The sequence below is a fragment of the Jaculus jaculus genome, chromosome 17 (assembly GCF_020740685.1).
Source record: "Jaculus jaculus isolate mJacJac1 chromosome 17, mJacJac1.mat.Y.cur, whole genome shotgun sequence".
Classification (NCBI taxonomy): Eukaryota; Metazoa; Chordata; class Mammalia; order Rodentia; family Dipodidae; genus Jaculus; species Jaculus jaculus.
Window position 1 is genome coordinate 15,063,041 of NC_059118.1, and position 12,562 is coordinate 15,075,602.

Consider the following 12,562-nt stretch of genomic DNA (forward strand, 5'->3'; position numbering starts at 1 on the left):
CCATGGCACCTACGTTCCTATTGGCTGGAGATTTCGGCTCCCTCAGGAATGAGCCAATAGGAAGAGCGGCCCGTGAACCTCAACGCGCAAGCGCGTTGCTTCTTAGCCGAGTGGGTAACGGCCGTTTTGAAGGCGGGAGTAAAGACGTCCAGGAAGTGACGCACGAAGAAAAACTTGACGGGCATTCGGGATACCCAATCGGCACGTGCCGCCAGAGTGCGGCGCAGGATTACGTGAGGGAGGGAGGACGTGAACGGCGACGAGCTGACGCGATTGGCCGACGGGGGGGGGGGAGCGTCTAGCGGTAACCTCGCAGCCTTTGGCGCCAAAATGGCGCTTGTAGCGGGGGTCATCCGGCGGCTGGACGAGACGGTGGTGAACCGCATAGCGGCGGGGGAAGTTATCCAGAGGCCGGCCAATGCCATCAAAGAGATGATTGAAAACTGGTACGGAGGGAGGGCGGCCGAGCTCTTGACCGCGGCGCAGGACGCGGGGACCCCGGGCGGGCGCGCGCGCACCTGCCTTACCTTCCCCTCCAGGGAGCCGAGCTTCCTGTGCGCTTGCTTGACACCTGTTTTGGGGGTGCAGGTGGACAGGGTGGACTCGGCATTTTATGGAGGCTACCTTAACGAAGGAAGCCGCTTAAAGCCACTGTGCAGAAGGAGCCGCATTAAAGGCGCAGACCTGTGCGGGGCGTGGTGGCGCACGCCTTTAATCCCAGCACTCGGGAGGCAGGGGTGGGAGGATCGCCGTGAGTTCGAGGCCACCCTGTGAGACTACAGAGTGAATTCCAGGTCAGCCTGGGCTAGAGCGAGACGCTACCTCGAAAAACAAGCAAACAGATGTCCTGCACACATGGATATACGTACATATCACACACACAGAAAAATAACATTTTTTAAAATTGTCCATCCGTTGTCAGGACAAAAGAAAAACCTCCAGTGAAGAAGGGCGGGTTTGTAGAGGTTTGTTTAAGCCATTCAGAGCAACAGCTCTGAAAGAACAGTGGGGCAGAAAAAAAAGGGAAAAGAATTGAAAGATAGTCAAAAAGAAGGAGCAAGAAATAGGAACAATTGATTTGAAGGAGCAGTAGCAGCCCCAGAGTGCTCTTTTTCTATGTTTTTAGAATGAACTGGCAGAATTAACTTGGGCCAGTTACCTACCGTACTGGGCCTGAATGCTGTACAAGACTAAACATACTAGACCAATCGTTTATAATTCTATACGCAGGGATTTTTGCATAGAGTCTAGTTAAGTGCATTTCAGTATTTCAAGCTATCTGATACAACTTCAGTACAAGGGCTCCTGGAAAGGTTTTTTTTTTTTTTTTTTTTTTTTGCTTTTGAGGTAGGATTTCACTCTAGCCCAGGCTGACTTGGAATTCACTATGTAGTTTTCAGGGTGGCCTAGAACTCATGGCAGTCTATCTACCTCTGCCTCCTTAGTGCTGGTATTAAAGGTGTTCACCACCATGCCTAGCTGTTTTATTTTTGCTTTTGTTGATTGTGGTAGGGTCTCACGCTAGCCCAGACTGACCTGGAATTCAATATGTAGTCTCAGGGTGGCCTTGAACTCATGGCGGTTCACCTACCTCTGCCTCTATAGTGCTGATGATATTAAAGGCATGCACCACCATGCCTGGCTGGTTTTTGTTGTTGGTTGGTTGTTTTTTGAGGTAGGGTCTCACTAGTCCAGTCTGACCTGGAATTCACTATGTAGTCTCAAGGTGGACTTGAACTCATGTTGATCCTCCTACCTCTGCCTCCCAAGATGTGTGCCACCATGGCCTTTTTTGTTTGTTTGTTTGTTTTGGTATTTTCAAGGTAGAGTTTCACCCTAGCCAAGACTGACCTGGAATGCACTAGGTAGTCTCAGGGTGGCCTCAAACTCATGATGATCCTCCTACCTCTGCCTCCCAAGTGCTGAGATTTAGGGTGTGTGCCACATGCCTGGCTGATTCTTTTGTTAGTTTATTTAGTATGCTACAGAGAGAACTACAGCCATGAAACCCCCCCAAAAAAGTTTTTTTTCTTTTTTTGGGTGGGGGAAGGGGAGGGAATTATGGTTTATTGTCTATAAGTATAGAAGTTGTCAATAAAAAATTAAAAAATAATAAAATAAAAATTTTTTAAAAAGAAAGGTTTGGGTTTTTCGAGGTAAGCACTCCAAATTCTTTTTTTTTTTTAATTTTTAAATTTTTATTAACATTTTCCATGATTATAAAAAAATATCCCATGGTAATTCCCTCCCTCCCCACCCCCACACTTTCCCCTTTGAAATTCCATTCTCCATCATATTACCTCCCCATTACAATCATTGTACTTACATACATACAATATCAACCTATTAAGTATCCTCCTCCCTTCCTTTCTCTTCCCTTTATGTCTCCTTTTTAACTTACTGGCCTCTTTACCGAGTATTTTCCTTCTCATGCAGAAGCCCAATCATCTGTAGCTAGGATCCACATATGAGAGAGAACATGTGGCACTTGGCTTTCTGGGCCTGGGCTACCTCACTTAGTATAATCCTTTCCAGGTCCATCCATTTTTCTGCAAATTTTATAACTTCATTTTTCTTTACCGCTGAGCACTCCAAATTCTGAAACGCTGACTGTAATCTCAGGGTGGCTTTGAACTCACAGTGATCCTCCTACCTCTGCCTCCCCAGTGCTGGGATTAAAGGTGTGTACCACCACGCCTGGCCTATTTTTATGAATTTTACTTATTTATTTGTAAGCAGAGAGAGTGAGAGAAGAGACAGAGAGAGAATGGGCACACTAGGGCCTCTAGCCAGTGTAAACAAACTCTAGATGCGTGTGCCCCTTGTGCATCTGGCTTACATGGGTCCTGGGGAATTGAATCTGGGTCCTTTGGCTTCACAGGCAAATGCCTTAACTAATAAGCCATCTCTCCAGCCCTCAAGAACGTATTTTAATATTTAACTTTTTGTTGATTTATTTATTTATTTTTGATTCTTTGATGTAGGGTCTTGCTCGAACCCAGGCTGACCTGGAATTCTGTGTAGTCTCAAGCAGCCTAAACTCACAGTGATCCTCCTATCTCTGGCTTCTGAGTGCTGGGATTCAAGTTGTGCACCACCACACCCAGCAGAGAGAGAATGGGCACACTAGGGCCTCTAGCTACTACTACAAATAAACTCCAAACACATGTGCAACTTTGTGCATCTGGCTCTACAGGCAAGTGTGTGACTACTGAGCCATCTCTCCAGCCCTTTTGTTACTGTTGTTATTATTTATTTATTTATATTTGTTTTTCAAGGTAGGGTTTTGCTCTAGCCCAGGCTAACCTGGAATTCACTATGTAGTCTTAGGGTGGCCTCAAACTCATGGCGATCCTCCTACCTCTGCCTCCTGAGTGCTGGGATTAAAGGCGTGTGCCACCACGCCTAGCCCTTGTGTTATTTTTGAATAAAGAATTTTCCATGAGCCGAGTATGTAAACTCTTACAGAATGAACATTGTAGCTCATGCTTTTAATCTTAGCAATGGGGGAGTGGCGCTGAGGTAGGATGGCTGTGAGTTCATGGCCAGTCTGAGCTACCAAATATGTTCTCAGCCTGAGCTAGAGGGAGACCCTGTCTCAAAAACAAAACAACAAAAAAGAAATTGGGGCTGAAGAGATGGCATAGTGGTTAAGGCGCTTGCCCGCAGAGCCAAAGGACCTTGGTTTGATTCCCTAGGACCCATGTAAGGCACATGCACAAGGTGGCACATGTGTCTGGAGTTTGTTTGCAGAGGCTGGAGGCCCTGGTGTGTCCATTCTTTCTCTCTGCCTCTTGCTCTCAAATAAGTAAAAATAAAAATATGTTTAAAAAAAACACACTTCTAGGACAAAGGAAAAACACATTAATCAAGCACTGTTGTATTTGGTGTTCATCACTACTGCCGAGTCCATACTGAAGTATGTGCATTAGAGTAGTGTGATTGATAAAATATTGTCTCTGATTTGCCAGTTTAGATGCAAAATCCACAAGTATCCAAGTTGTTGTTAAAGAAGGAGGCCTGAAGTTAATTCAGATTCAAGACAATGGCACTGGCATCAGGGTAAGTGACCCCTCGGAGGAGTAGAATGTTTTAGGGCTTTGTGTGGTAACCCTGCAGGAAAAGGCAGAATCTGGGCTGGGGAAGTGGCTCAGTGGTTAAAGGTGCTTGTTTGCAATGCCTGCCAGTCCAGGTTGAATTGCCTAGTACCCACATAAAGACAGATGCACGAAGTCACGTATGTATCTGGAAATTGTGAAGACAAGAGGCCCTGGTGTGCCCATGCCTCCTTCTCACCCTTCCTTTTTTCCTATCCACCCACCCCCATGCTTGCATATAAATAATATTTTCTAAAAAAATATTTATTTGCAAAGAGAGAGAGAAAGAATTGACACAAAGAGAATGAGCCCACAATGGCCTTTAGCTACTGCAAATAAGCTCTAGATGCATGAGCCACTTTGTGCATCTAGATTTCTTTTATGTGGGTACTGGGGAATCAAACCCAGTATGTTAGTCTTTTCAGGTAAGCTCTTTAATCACTGAGAGCCATCTTTCCAGACCCAGATTTTTAAAAATGTTTTCTTTTCATTTTTTTTATTAACAACTTTCATGATTATAAAAAGTATCCTATGATAATACCCTCCCTTCCCCCACTTTCCCCTTTGAAACTTCACTTTCCATCATATTCCCTCCCCATCTCAATCAGTCTCTTTTATTTTGATTTCATTATTTTTTGTTCCTATTATGACTGTCTTGTGTAGGTAGTGTCAGGTACTGTGAGGTCATGTATGTCCAGGCCATTTTGTGTTTGCGGGGAGCATGTTGTAAGGAGTCCTACCCTTCCTTTGGCTCTCACATTCTTTCTGCCACCTCTTCTGCAGAAGACCCTGAGCCTTGGAAGGTGTGATAGAGATATTGCAGTACTGAGCACTCCTGTCACTTCTTTCCAGCACCATGATGCCTTGTGAGTTGTCCCAAGGTCACTGCCATGTGAAAAGAGAAGATTTTCTACCAGAAGTGAGAGTAGCATTAATTTAAGGGTATGGACATTAAGAGAAGTGCTTACTGGGCAGTTTGATAAGCATAGTGTATACATTTAGCCAGACAGCAGCAGACGTTACACCCCGAGGGCTCATGACTACCCATGACAGGCGTGCAATGGCACTGGTTGACTCATTTGGCCTGGTTGGCCAAATACAAGGCTTGTGATGTCTGCTGTTGAGTGTCTTCACTGGTAATTTCTCTTTCTCCCATTGAACTGTATGCAGAATGGTTTCTTCCAGCTTTCTGTCAGCTGGTCTACATGAAGGAAGTTATCAGGTCAGTTCCAGCAGGATTTCTCAGTGGTCTTGCGGCCCAAGTATGTGGAGTCTTCAGCAATAGGGTCTTACCATTGATTCCTGGTACAGCCCCAGATTTTTTGTTTGTTTGTTTGTTTTTCAAGGTAGGGTCTCATTGTAGATCAGGCTGTCCTGGAATTCACTATGTAGTCTCAGGATGGCATTGAATTCACAGCGATCCTCCTACCTCTGCCTCCCAAGTGTTGGGATTAAAGATGTGCGCCACCATGTCGAGCCCCCAATTTTTTAAAAATTTATTTGACAGAGAGAAGGGGGGGAGGAGAGAGAGAAAATGGGCACGCTAGGGCCTCCAGCCACTGCAAAGAACTGATGGAGATCAAGTTAAAGTGATGAGACTCTCACAAGGATGAGTGTCCTGGACAGCTGGACAAAAGAACAATAGATAAAGATCATGAAACAGAAGCATGTCTAGTGTGTTGAAAGACCAATAAGGAAGCCAGTGTGTGTAGAGCAGGGTGAGGAAGAAAAGAGTAACAGATGGTCCATAGTAAAATTTTTGGCTTTGTTTGTTTGTTTGAGGTATGGCTGACCTGGAATTCACTCTGTAGTCTCAGGGTGGCCTCAAACTCACAGTGATCCTCCTATCTCTGCTTCCTAAGTGCTGGGATTAAAGGTGTGCACCACCACACTGGGCCAACTTTTGGCTTTTATGTGGTGGGATATGACTAGAAAGTTTTAAGCAAAATGGTACATGGCATGAGTTTTATTAAAAGACCTTTGAGAGCTGGAGAGATGGCTCAGTGGTTAAGGTGCTTGCCTGTAAAGCCTAACAACCTGGGTTTGATTCCCCAGTATTCATGTAGAGCCAGGTGCACAAAGTGGCACATCCATATGGAGTTTGTTTGAGGTGGCTGGAGGTCCTGGCATAGCCATTTTCTTGTCTCTTTCTCTGTCTCTCCTTTCTCTGCTTTTTATTTATTTTGTTTATTCTTTCTTATTTATTTGATAGTGACAGAGAGAAGAAAGAGGCAGAGAGAGAGAGAGAATGGACGTGCCAGGGCCTCCAGCCACTGCAAACGAGCTCCAGATGCATGCTCCCCCTTGTGGGAGCTATCGTGGGTCCTGGGGAATCAAGCCTTGAACTGGGGTCCTTAGGCAGAGAGGGGGGGAGAGAGAGAATGGGTATGCCAGGGCCTCTAGCCACCCCAAACAAACTACAGATGCATGTGCTACCATGTGCATCTGGCATACGTGGGACCTGGAAAATTGAACCTGAGTTCTTAGGGTTCACAGGCATGTGCCTTAACTGCTAAGCCATCTCTCCAGCCCTATTTATTTTATTTTTGGTTTTTTGATGTAGAGCCTCACTCTAGTCCAGGCTGACCTGGAATTCATTATGTGGTCTCAGGGTGGTCTTGCACTCATGGTAATCCTTCTACCTCTGCTTCCTGGGGCCTGGGATTAAAGGTGCGTGTTGGGGCTGGAGAGATGGCTTAGTGGTTAAGCACTTGCCTGTGAGGCCTATGGAATCCAGTTCGAGGCTCAATTCCCCAGGACCCACGTTAGCAGATGCAGAAGGGGGTGCATGCATCTGGAGTTCGTTTGCAGTGGCTGAAGGCCCTGGCATGTCCATTCTCTCTCTTTTTGCCTCTTTCTCTGTTGCTCTCAAAAAATAAATAATGATAAACAAACAAACAAAAAAAGGCCTGTGTCCCCACGCCTGGATCTAATTTATTTTATTTTATTTTATTACTTTTTTGTTTTTTTGAGTTACGGTCTCACTGTAGCCCAGGGTGACCTGGAATTCACTATGTAGTCTCAGGCTGGTTTCAACTCATGGAGATCCTCCTACCTTTGTCTCCCAAGTGTTGGGCTTAAAGGCATGCATCACTATGCCCAGCCCTAATACAATTTTATTTATTTATTTATGACAGGGAGAGAAAGATAGAGAGAAAGAGAGAGAGAGAGAAAGAAAGAAAGAGAGAATGGGCTCACCAGAGCCTCTAGCCAATGCAAACAGACTCCAGATACATGTGCCACCATGTGCCTCTGGCTTATGTGGGACCTGGAGAATTGAACCTGAGTCCTTAGGTTTCACAGGCATGCGTCTTAACCACTAAGCCATCTCTCCAGCCCCCAATACAATGTTTACAAAAGGCCTTTGACTTCAATTTTGAAAGTAAACAGCTGAAGGGTAGGAGCAATGGGTGATTCCACCAAGAATCCAGGAGTGAGCAACAATGGCTTGTACCAATTTGATTGTAGTAGGATTGAAAAAAAATTTTTTTCTGGATTAATTTTGAAGGCAGAGCTCTCAGAATCTTCTGTTATAGAGTGTCAGATGAAGAAGTGAGTGAGCGCTAGGTGTTTTTAAAAATATTTTTATTATTCTTTTCTTTTCTTTAGAGAGAGTGAGAAAGAGAAAGGGAGAGAGGCTGTGAGAGAAAGAGAGAATTGATGCACCAGGGCCTCAGCCACTGAAATTGAACTCCAGACACTTGCGCCACCTAGTGGGCGTGTGTGACTCTGTGCTTGTCTCACCTTTGTGCATCTTGCCTACATGGGATTTGGAGATTCGAACATGAGTCCTTAGGGTTCTCAGGCAAGCGCTTTAACTAATAAGCCATGTCTTCTCTCTGTATTGGGTGTGCAGTGGCTGGAGGCCTTGGCATGCCCATTCTCAGTCTCTCTCTTTCTGCCTCTTTTCCTCTGTCAAATAAATAAATAAATAAATCTTTTAAATATACATACAAATGATCATGATGTTGATGTGCTCATTATATATTTTTTCCTATTTTTGAGAGAGAGGCAAAAAGAGAAAAAGAATGGGCCGGTCTTTCAGCCGTTGTGAATGAATGCCAGACACATGTGCCCCCTTGTGTGCATGTGTAACATTGCATGCTCTTGTCACTTGTGTCTGACTACGCGGGACGTGGGGATTCAAGCATGTGTTCTTAGGCTTCATAGGCAAGCGTCTTAACTGCCATCTCAAGCCCATTTTACATCAGAATTTTATATGATTGTTTATTTTCATTGATTTATTTATATATTTATTTATTTTTGTTTTTGAGGTAGGGTCTCACTCTAGCCCAGGCTGACCTGGAATTCACTATGTAGTCTCAGGGTGGCCTCGAACTCACGGCGATCCTCTTACCTCTGCCTCTCGAGTGCTGGGATTAAAGGCGTGCGCCACCACGCCCAGCTCTAAATTTTTTTATTTTTATTTATTTACAGGTAGAGAAAGGCAGAGAGAGGGAGGGAGGGAGAAAGGATGTGCGCATCAGGGCCTCCAGCCACTGCAGACAAACTCCAGATGAATGCGACACCTTGTGCATCTGGCTTATGTGGGTACTGGGGAATCAAGCCTTGAACCAGTGTCCTTAGGCTTCACAGGCAAGTGCTTAACCACTTAGCCATCTCTCCAGCCCTTTTTAAATGTTTTATTTACTTATTTGTATGTAGAGATACAGAAGAGAGACACAGAGAATGGGTACACCAGGACCTCTAGCTGCTGTAATTAACTCAAGATGCATGCACCACATTGTGTATCTAGCTTTGTGTGGGTACTGGGCTAGGGAATCAAACTTGGGTCCTTAACCTTTGCAGATGGGCTCTTAACAACTGAGCCATCTCTCCAGCCCGTGAGCAAGGTTTTGACTCATGTAAATGGTCAAAAGAGTTGCTCTTCATGAAGATGGAAGAAACAGGTGGAAGGGAAGATAAGCATTTACTTTTGGGAACATGTTAAATTTAAGATGCCTTTTTTTGGGGGGAGGGCTGGGGAATAGCAGTTAACGTGCTTGCCTGCAAAGCTTAATCCACTGGGTTCATTTCCTTAGTACCCACATAAAGCCAGATGCACAGTTGCATGTGTGTCTGGAGTTTGTTTGCAGTGGTGGGAGGCCCTGGCATGCCCATGCTCTTTCTTTCCGTCCCTCTTCCCTCTGTCTCTACTTACAAATATATATAAAATAATTTCTTGGGCTGGAGAGCGTGCTCAGTGGTTAAGGTGCTTACCAGCAAAGCCAGAAGACCCAGGTTTGATTCCCCAGTACCTAAATAAGCCAGATGTACAATGTGGCACATATGAGTTCTTTGTGACTGGAGGCACTGGAATACCCATTCTCTCTCTCTGCCTCTGCCTCTCTTTCAAAGAAGTAAAAATTAAAAAAAAAAAAAAAGATAAAAAGAATGTCTTCCTGTCTTAAGTGAACAGAATGGAAATTCAGAGAGATTTGAAAAAAAAAAATAATACAATTAGAGCTGGGCATGGTGACACACCTTTAATTCCAGTATTTGGGAGGCTGAAGTAGGAGGATCAATGTGAGTTTGAGACCAGCCTAAGACTACATAGTGAATTCCAGGACAGCTTGGGCTAGAGTGAGAGTCTACCTTGAAATTAAAAAAAAAAAAAATTTTTTTAAATATCTTTTAGAAAGAAGATCTGGAAATTGTGTGTGAGAGGTTCACTACAAGTAAACTTCAGACCTTTGAGGACTTAGCCAGTATTTCTACCTATGGCTTCCGAGGTGAGGTAAGCTAAGTTTTAAAGAACTGTGTAAAATATTCTGTGATAACATTGTCATTTCTCAGCGTGTGCGCCTCAACATAGGTGAGATTTTGATATTTTGTATTTGCTAAATATATGTAAATTTGAACAAACAATATTTAGCTCTCCAGGATAAAACTTGTCATAAATACTTGATACATCATAAACTTTTTAATTTTTTTAAATTTTATTTATTTACTTATTTTGGGGGAGAGAGAGAATGGGTGCTTCAGGGCCTCTAGCCAGTGCAAACAAACTCAAGACACAAGCGTCCCTTTGTGCATCTGGCTCATGTGGGTCCTGGTGAATTGAACCGGTGTCCTTAGGCTTTGCAGGCAAGTGCTTTAACTGGTAAACCATCTCTTCAGCCAAATAAGCTTATCTGTAGAGACCCTGAGTATGATGTCTCTAGATATACATACTGTCCTGGTGTTCAATAGAATTGTCTTACTATGCACAGGTCTCCCCTTACACAAGTCTTAGAATTGTTTTATTTATTTAAATTTAATTAATTAATTATTATAATTATTATTTTTTGGTTTTTAAGAGGTAGGGTCTCACTCTGGCTCGGGCTGACCTGGAATTTACTCTGTAGTCTCAGGGTGGTTTTGAACACATGGCGATCCTCCTACCTCTGCCTCCTCAGTGCTGGGATTAAAGGTGTGCTCCACCATGCTGGGCTGTTTGTTTTATTTTAAAATTACATTTATTTTTATTGCAAGCAGCAGGAGATAGAAGAGAGACACAGAGAGAACGGGTGTGCCAGGGCTTCCAGCTGCTGCAAATGAACTTCAGATGAATGTGTTACTATGTGTCTGGCTTTATGTAGGTACTGGGGAATCGGAACATGGGTCATTAGCATTGTAGGCAAGCCTTTACTGCTAAGCCATCTCTCCATCCCTTGTTTGTTTATTTAGCTAGTGTGGTGGTTTGAATAGATGGCCCCCAATATATTCAGTTCTTTATTGTTTGTAGTTTGCATCTACTGGCTACCTGGGTGGAGGCAATGTCACTGGGTAATCTTAAGGTGTGGTGGTGGGTTTCCTATTTCAGTCTAAAGATATGCAAAGTGTGCCTGGCTGGAGTTCCTGATGTGTGCTGTGTGGCTTTTGACCTTTAGGCTGGTACTTCTTTCTCTCTGCTTGGACCTGTGAAGGCAGGCCAGCTTCTTCTGCCATTATGGAACTCCCCTTGGATCTGTAAGTTTCAATAGATCCCTTCCTCCATAACTGTGCCTGGTCTGGGAGTTTATCTCAGTGAACCTGAATCTGTCTGCTACAGCTAGTTTTTGGGAAGAGGGTCTCACATAGCCCAGATTGATCTTGAACTCACTGTGGAACCAGGATTGGCCTTGAGGTCCTGATCCTTCTGTCTTCACCTCTCAAGGGCTATGACACCATAACTGGATGATTCATTTACATATTTTAAATAATGCAAGTTGTATGAGCCAGCCTGGATGCAATGGCACTTGACTGTATTCCCAGCAATTCAGAAACTGAGGTAGGAGGCCTAAGAATTTGAGGCTGGCTGGGCATTGTGCACATGCCCAGCACTTGGGAGGCAGAGGTAGAAGGATCACTGCGAGTTCAGGGCCACCCCGAAACTACATAGTGAATTCCAGGTCAGCCTGGGCTAGAGTGAAATGCTACCCTGGAAAACAAAACAAACAAACAAAAAAAGAATTTGAGGCTGGCCTGGTTTTCATCACATGGTCCAGACTAGCCCAGTACAGAATGAGGTCCTGGAGAGGTAGTAGGCTGAGAGAAAATATGAATATTACATAAATGAGGGAAATCTAGCCATGACCATGTAGTTTCTAGATTGAGTCCTTTTTTGTTTGTTTTCTTGAGGTAGGGTTTCACTCTAGCTCAGGCTGACATGGAATTCACTATGTTGAGTCATGCTTACTTTTTTGGGGGGGAGGTGGTTAAAATGATTTTTGATTTTTTTTTGTTGTTGTTTACTTGCTTTTTTTAAAAGGTTTTATTTTATTTTATTTTATTAGTTTTTTGAGGCAGAGTTTCACTCTGGTCCAGGTTGACATGGAATTCATTATGTAGTCTTAGGGTGGCCTCAAACTCACAGTGATCCTCCTCTATTTCTACCTTCCAAGTGCTGAGGTTAAAGGCATGCATGCCCAGCTTCAGTGTTTGTTTGTTTTTTTTTTTTTTTTTGAGGTAGGGTCTTGCTCTAGCTTAGGCTGACCTGGAATTCACTCTGTAGTCTCAGGGTGGCCTTGATCTCACAGCAATCCTCCTACCTCTGCCTCCCGAGTGCTGGGATTAAAGGTGTGTGCCACCACGCCCAGCCAGTTTTTATTTTTGTATCATTGTTGTCTTCCATAATTATAGACAATAAACCATGATAATTACCTCCCCGCCTCACTTCCCCTTCATAACTCCAGTCTCCATCATAACTCCTTCCCTTCTCAGTCTTTTATTTTGATGTCATCATCTTTTCTTCCTGTTATGACAGTCTTGTGTAGGTAGTGCCCGGCACTGCGAGGTCATGGATATTCAGGTCATTTTGTGTCTGGAAGAATGTATTGTAAGGAGTCCTACCCTTCCTTTGGTTTGTACATTTTTTCCACCACCTTGTCCGCAATGACCCTGAGCCTTGGAAGGTGTGTTAGAGATATTGCAGTGTGGAGCACTCCTCTGACACTTCTCAGGCACTATGGTGCCTTTTGAGACATCCCAAGGTCACTGCCATC

At 44.1% G+C, this 12,562-nt stretch overlaps 1 protein-coding gene across 8 annotated transcripts in view; it reads left to right on the forward strand.

Moving 5' to 3' along the window:
* The first annotated feature begins 305 nt into the window (after positions 1 to 305).
* Mlh1 (mutL homolog 1) overlaps positions 306 to 12,562 on the forward strand; it is a 62,465-nt gene continuing 50,208 nt past the window's right edge. For 3 of the 8 annotated variants that reach the window (XM_045136653.1, XM_045136652.1, XM_004662054.2), the window contains exons 1-3: positions 306 to 446; positions 3,972 to 4,062; positions 9,736 to 9,834. In XM_045136653.1, coding sequence (XP_044992588.1) covers positions 331 to 446; positions 3,972 to 4,062; positions 9,736 to 9,834 — 306 coding nt within the window. In that variant the 5' untranslated portion in view covers positions 306 to 330. The remainder of the gene's footprint in view (positions 447 to 3,971; positions 4,063 to 9,735; positions 9,835 to 12,562) is intronic. The other 5 variants (XM_045136654.1, XM_045136658.1, XM_045136656.1 and 2 more) reach the window with 4 other exon arrangements.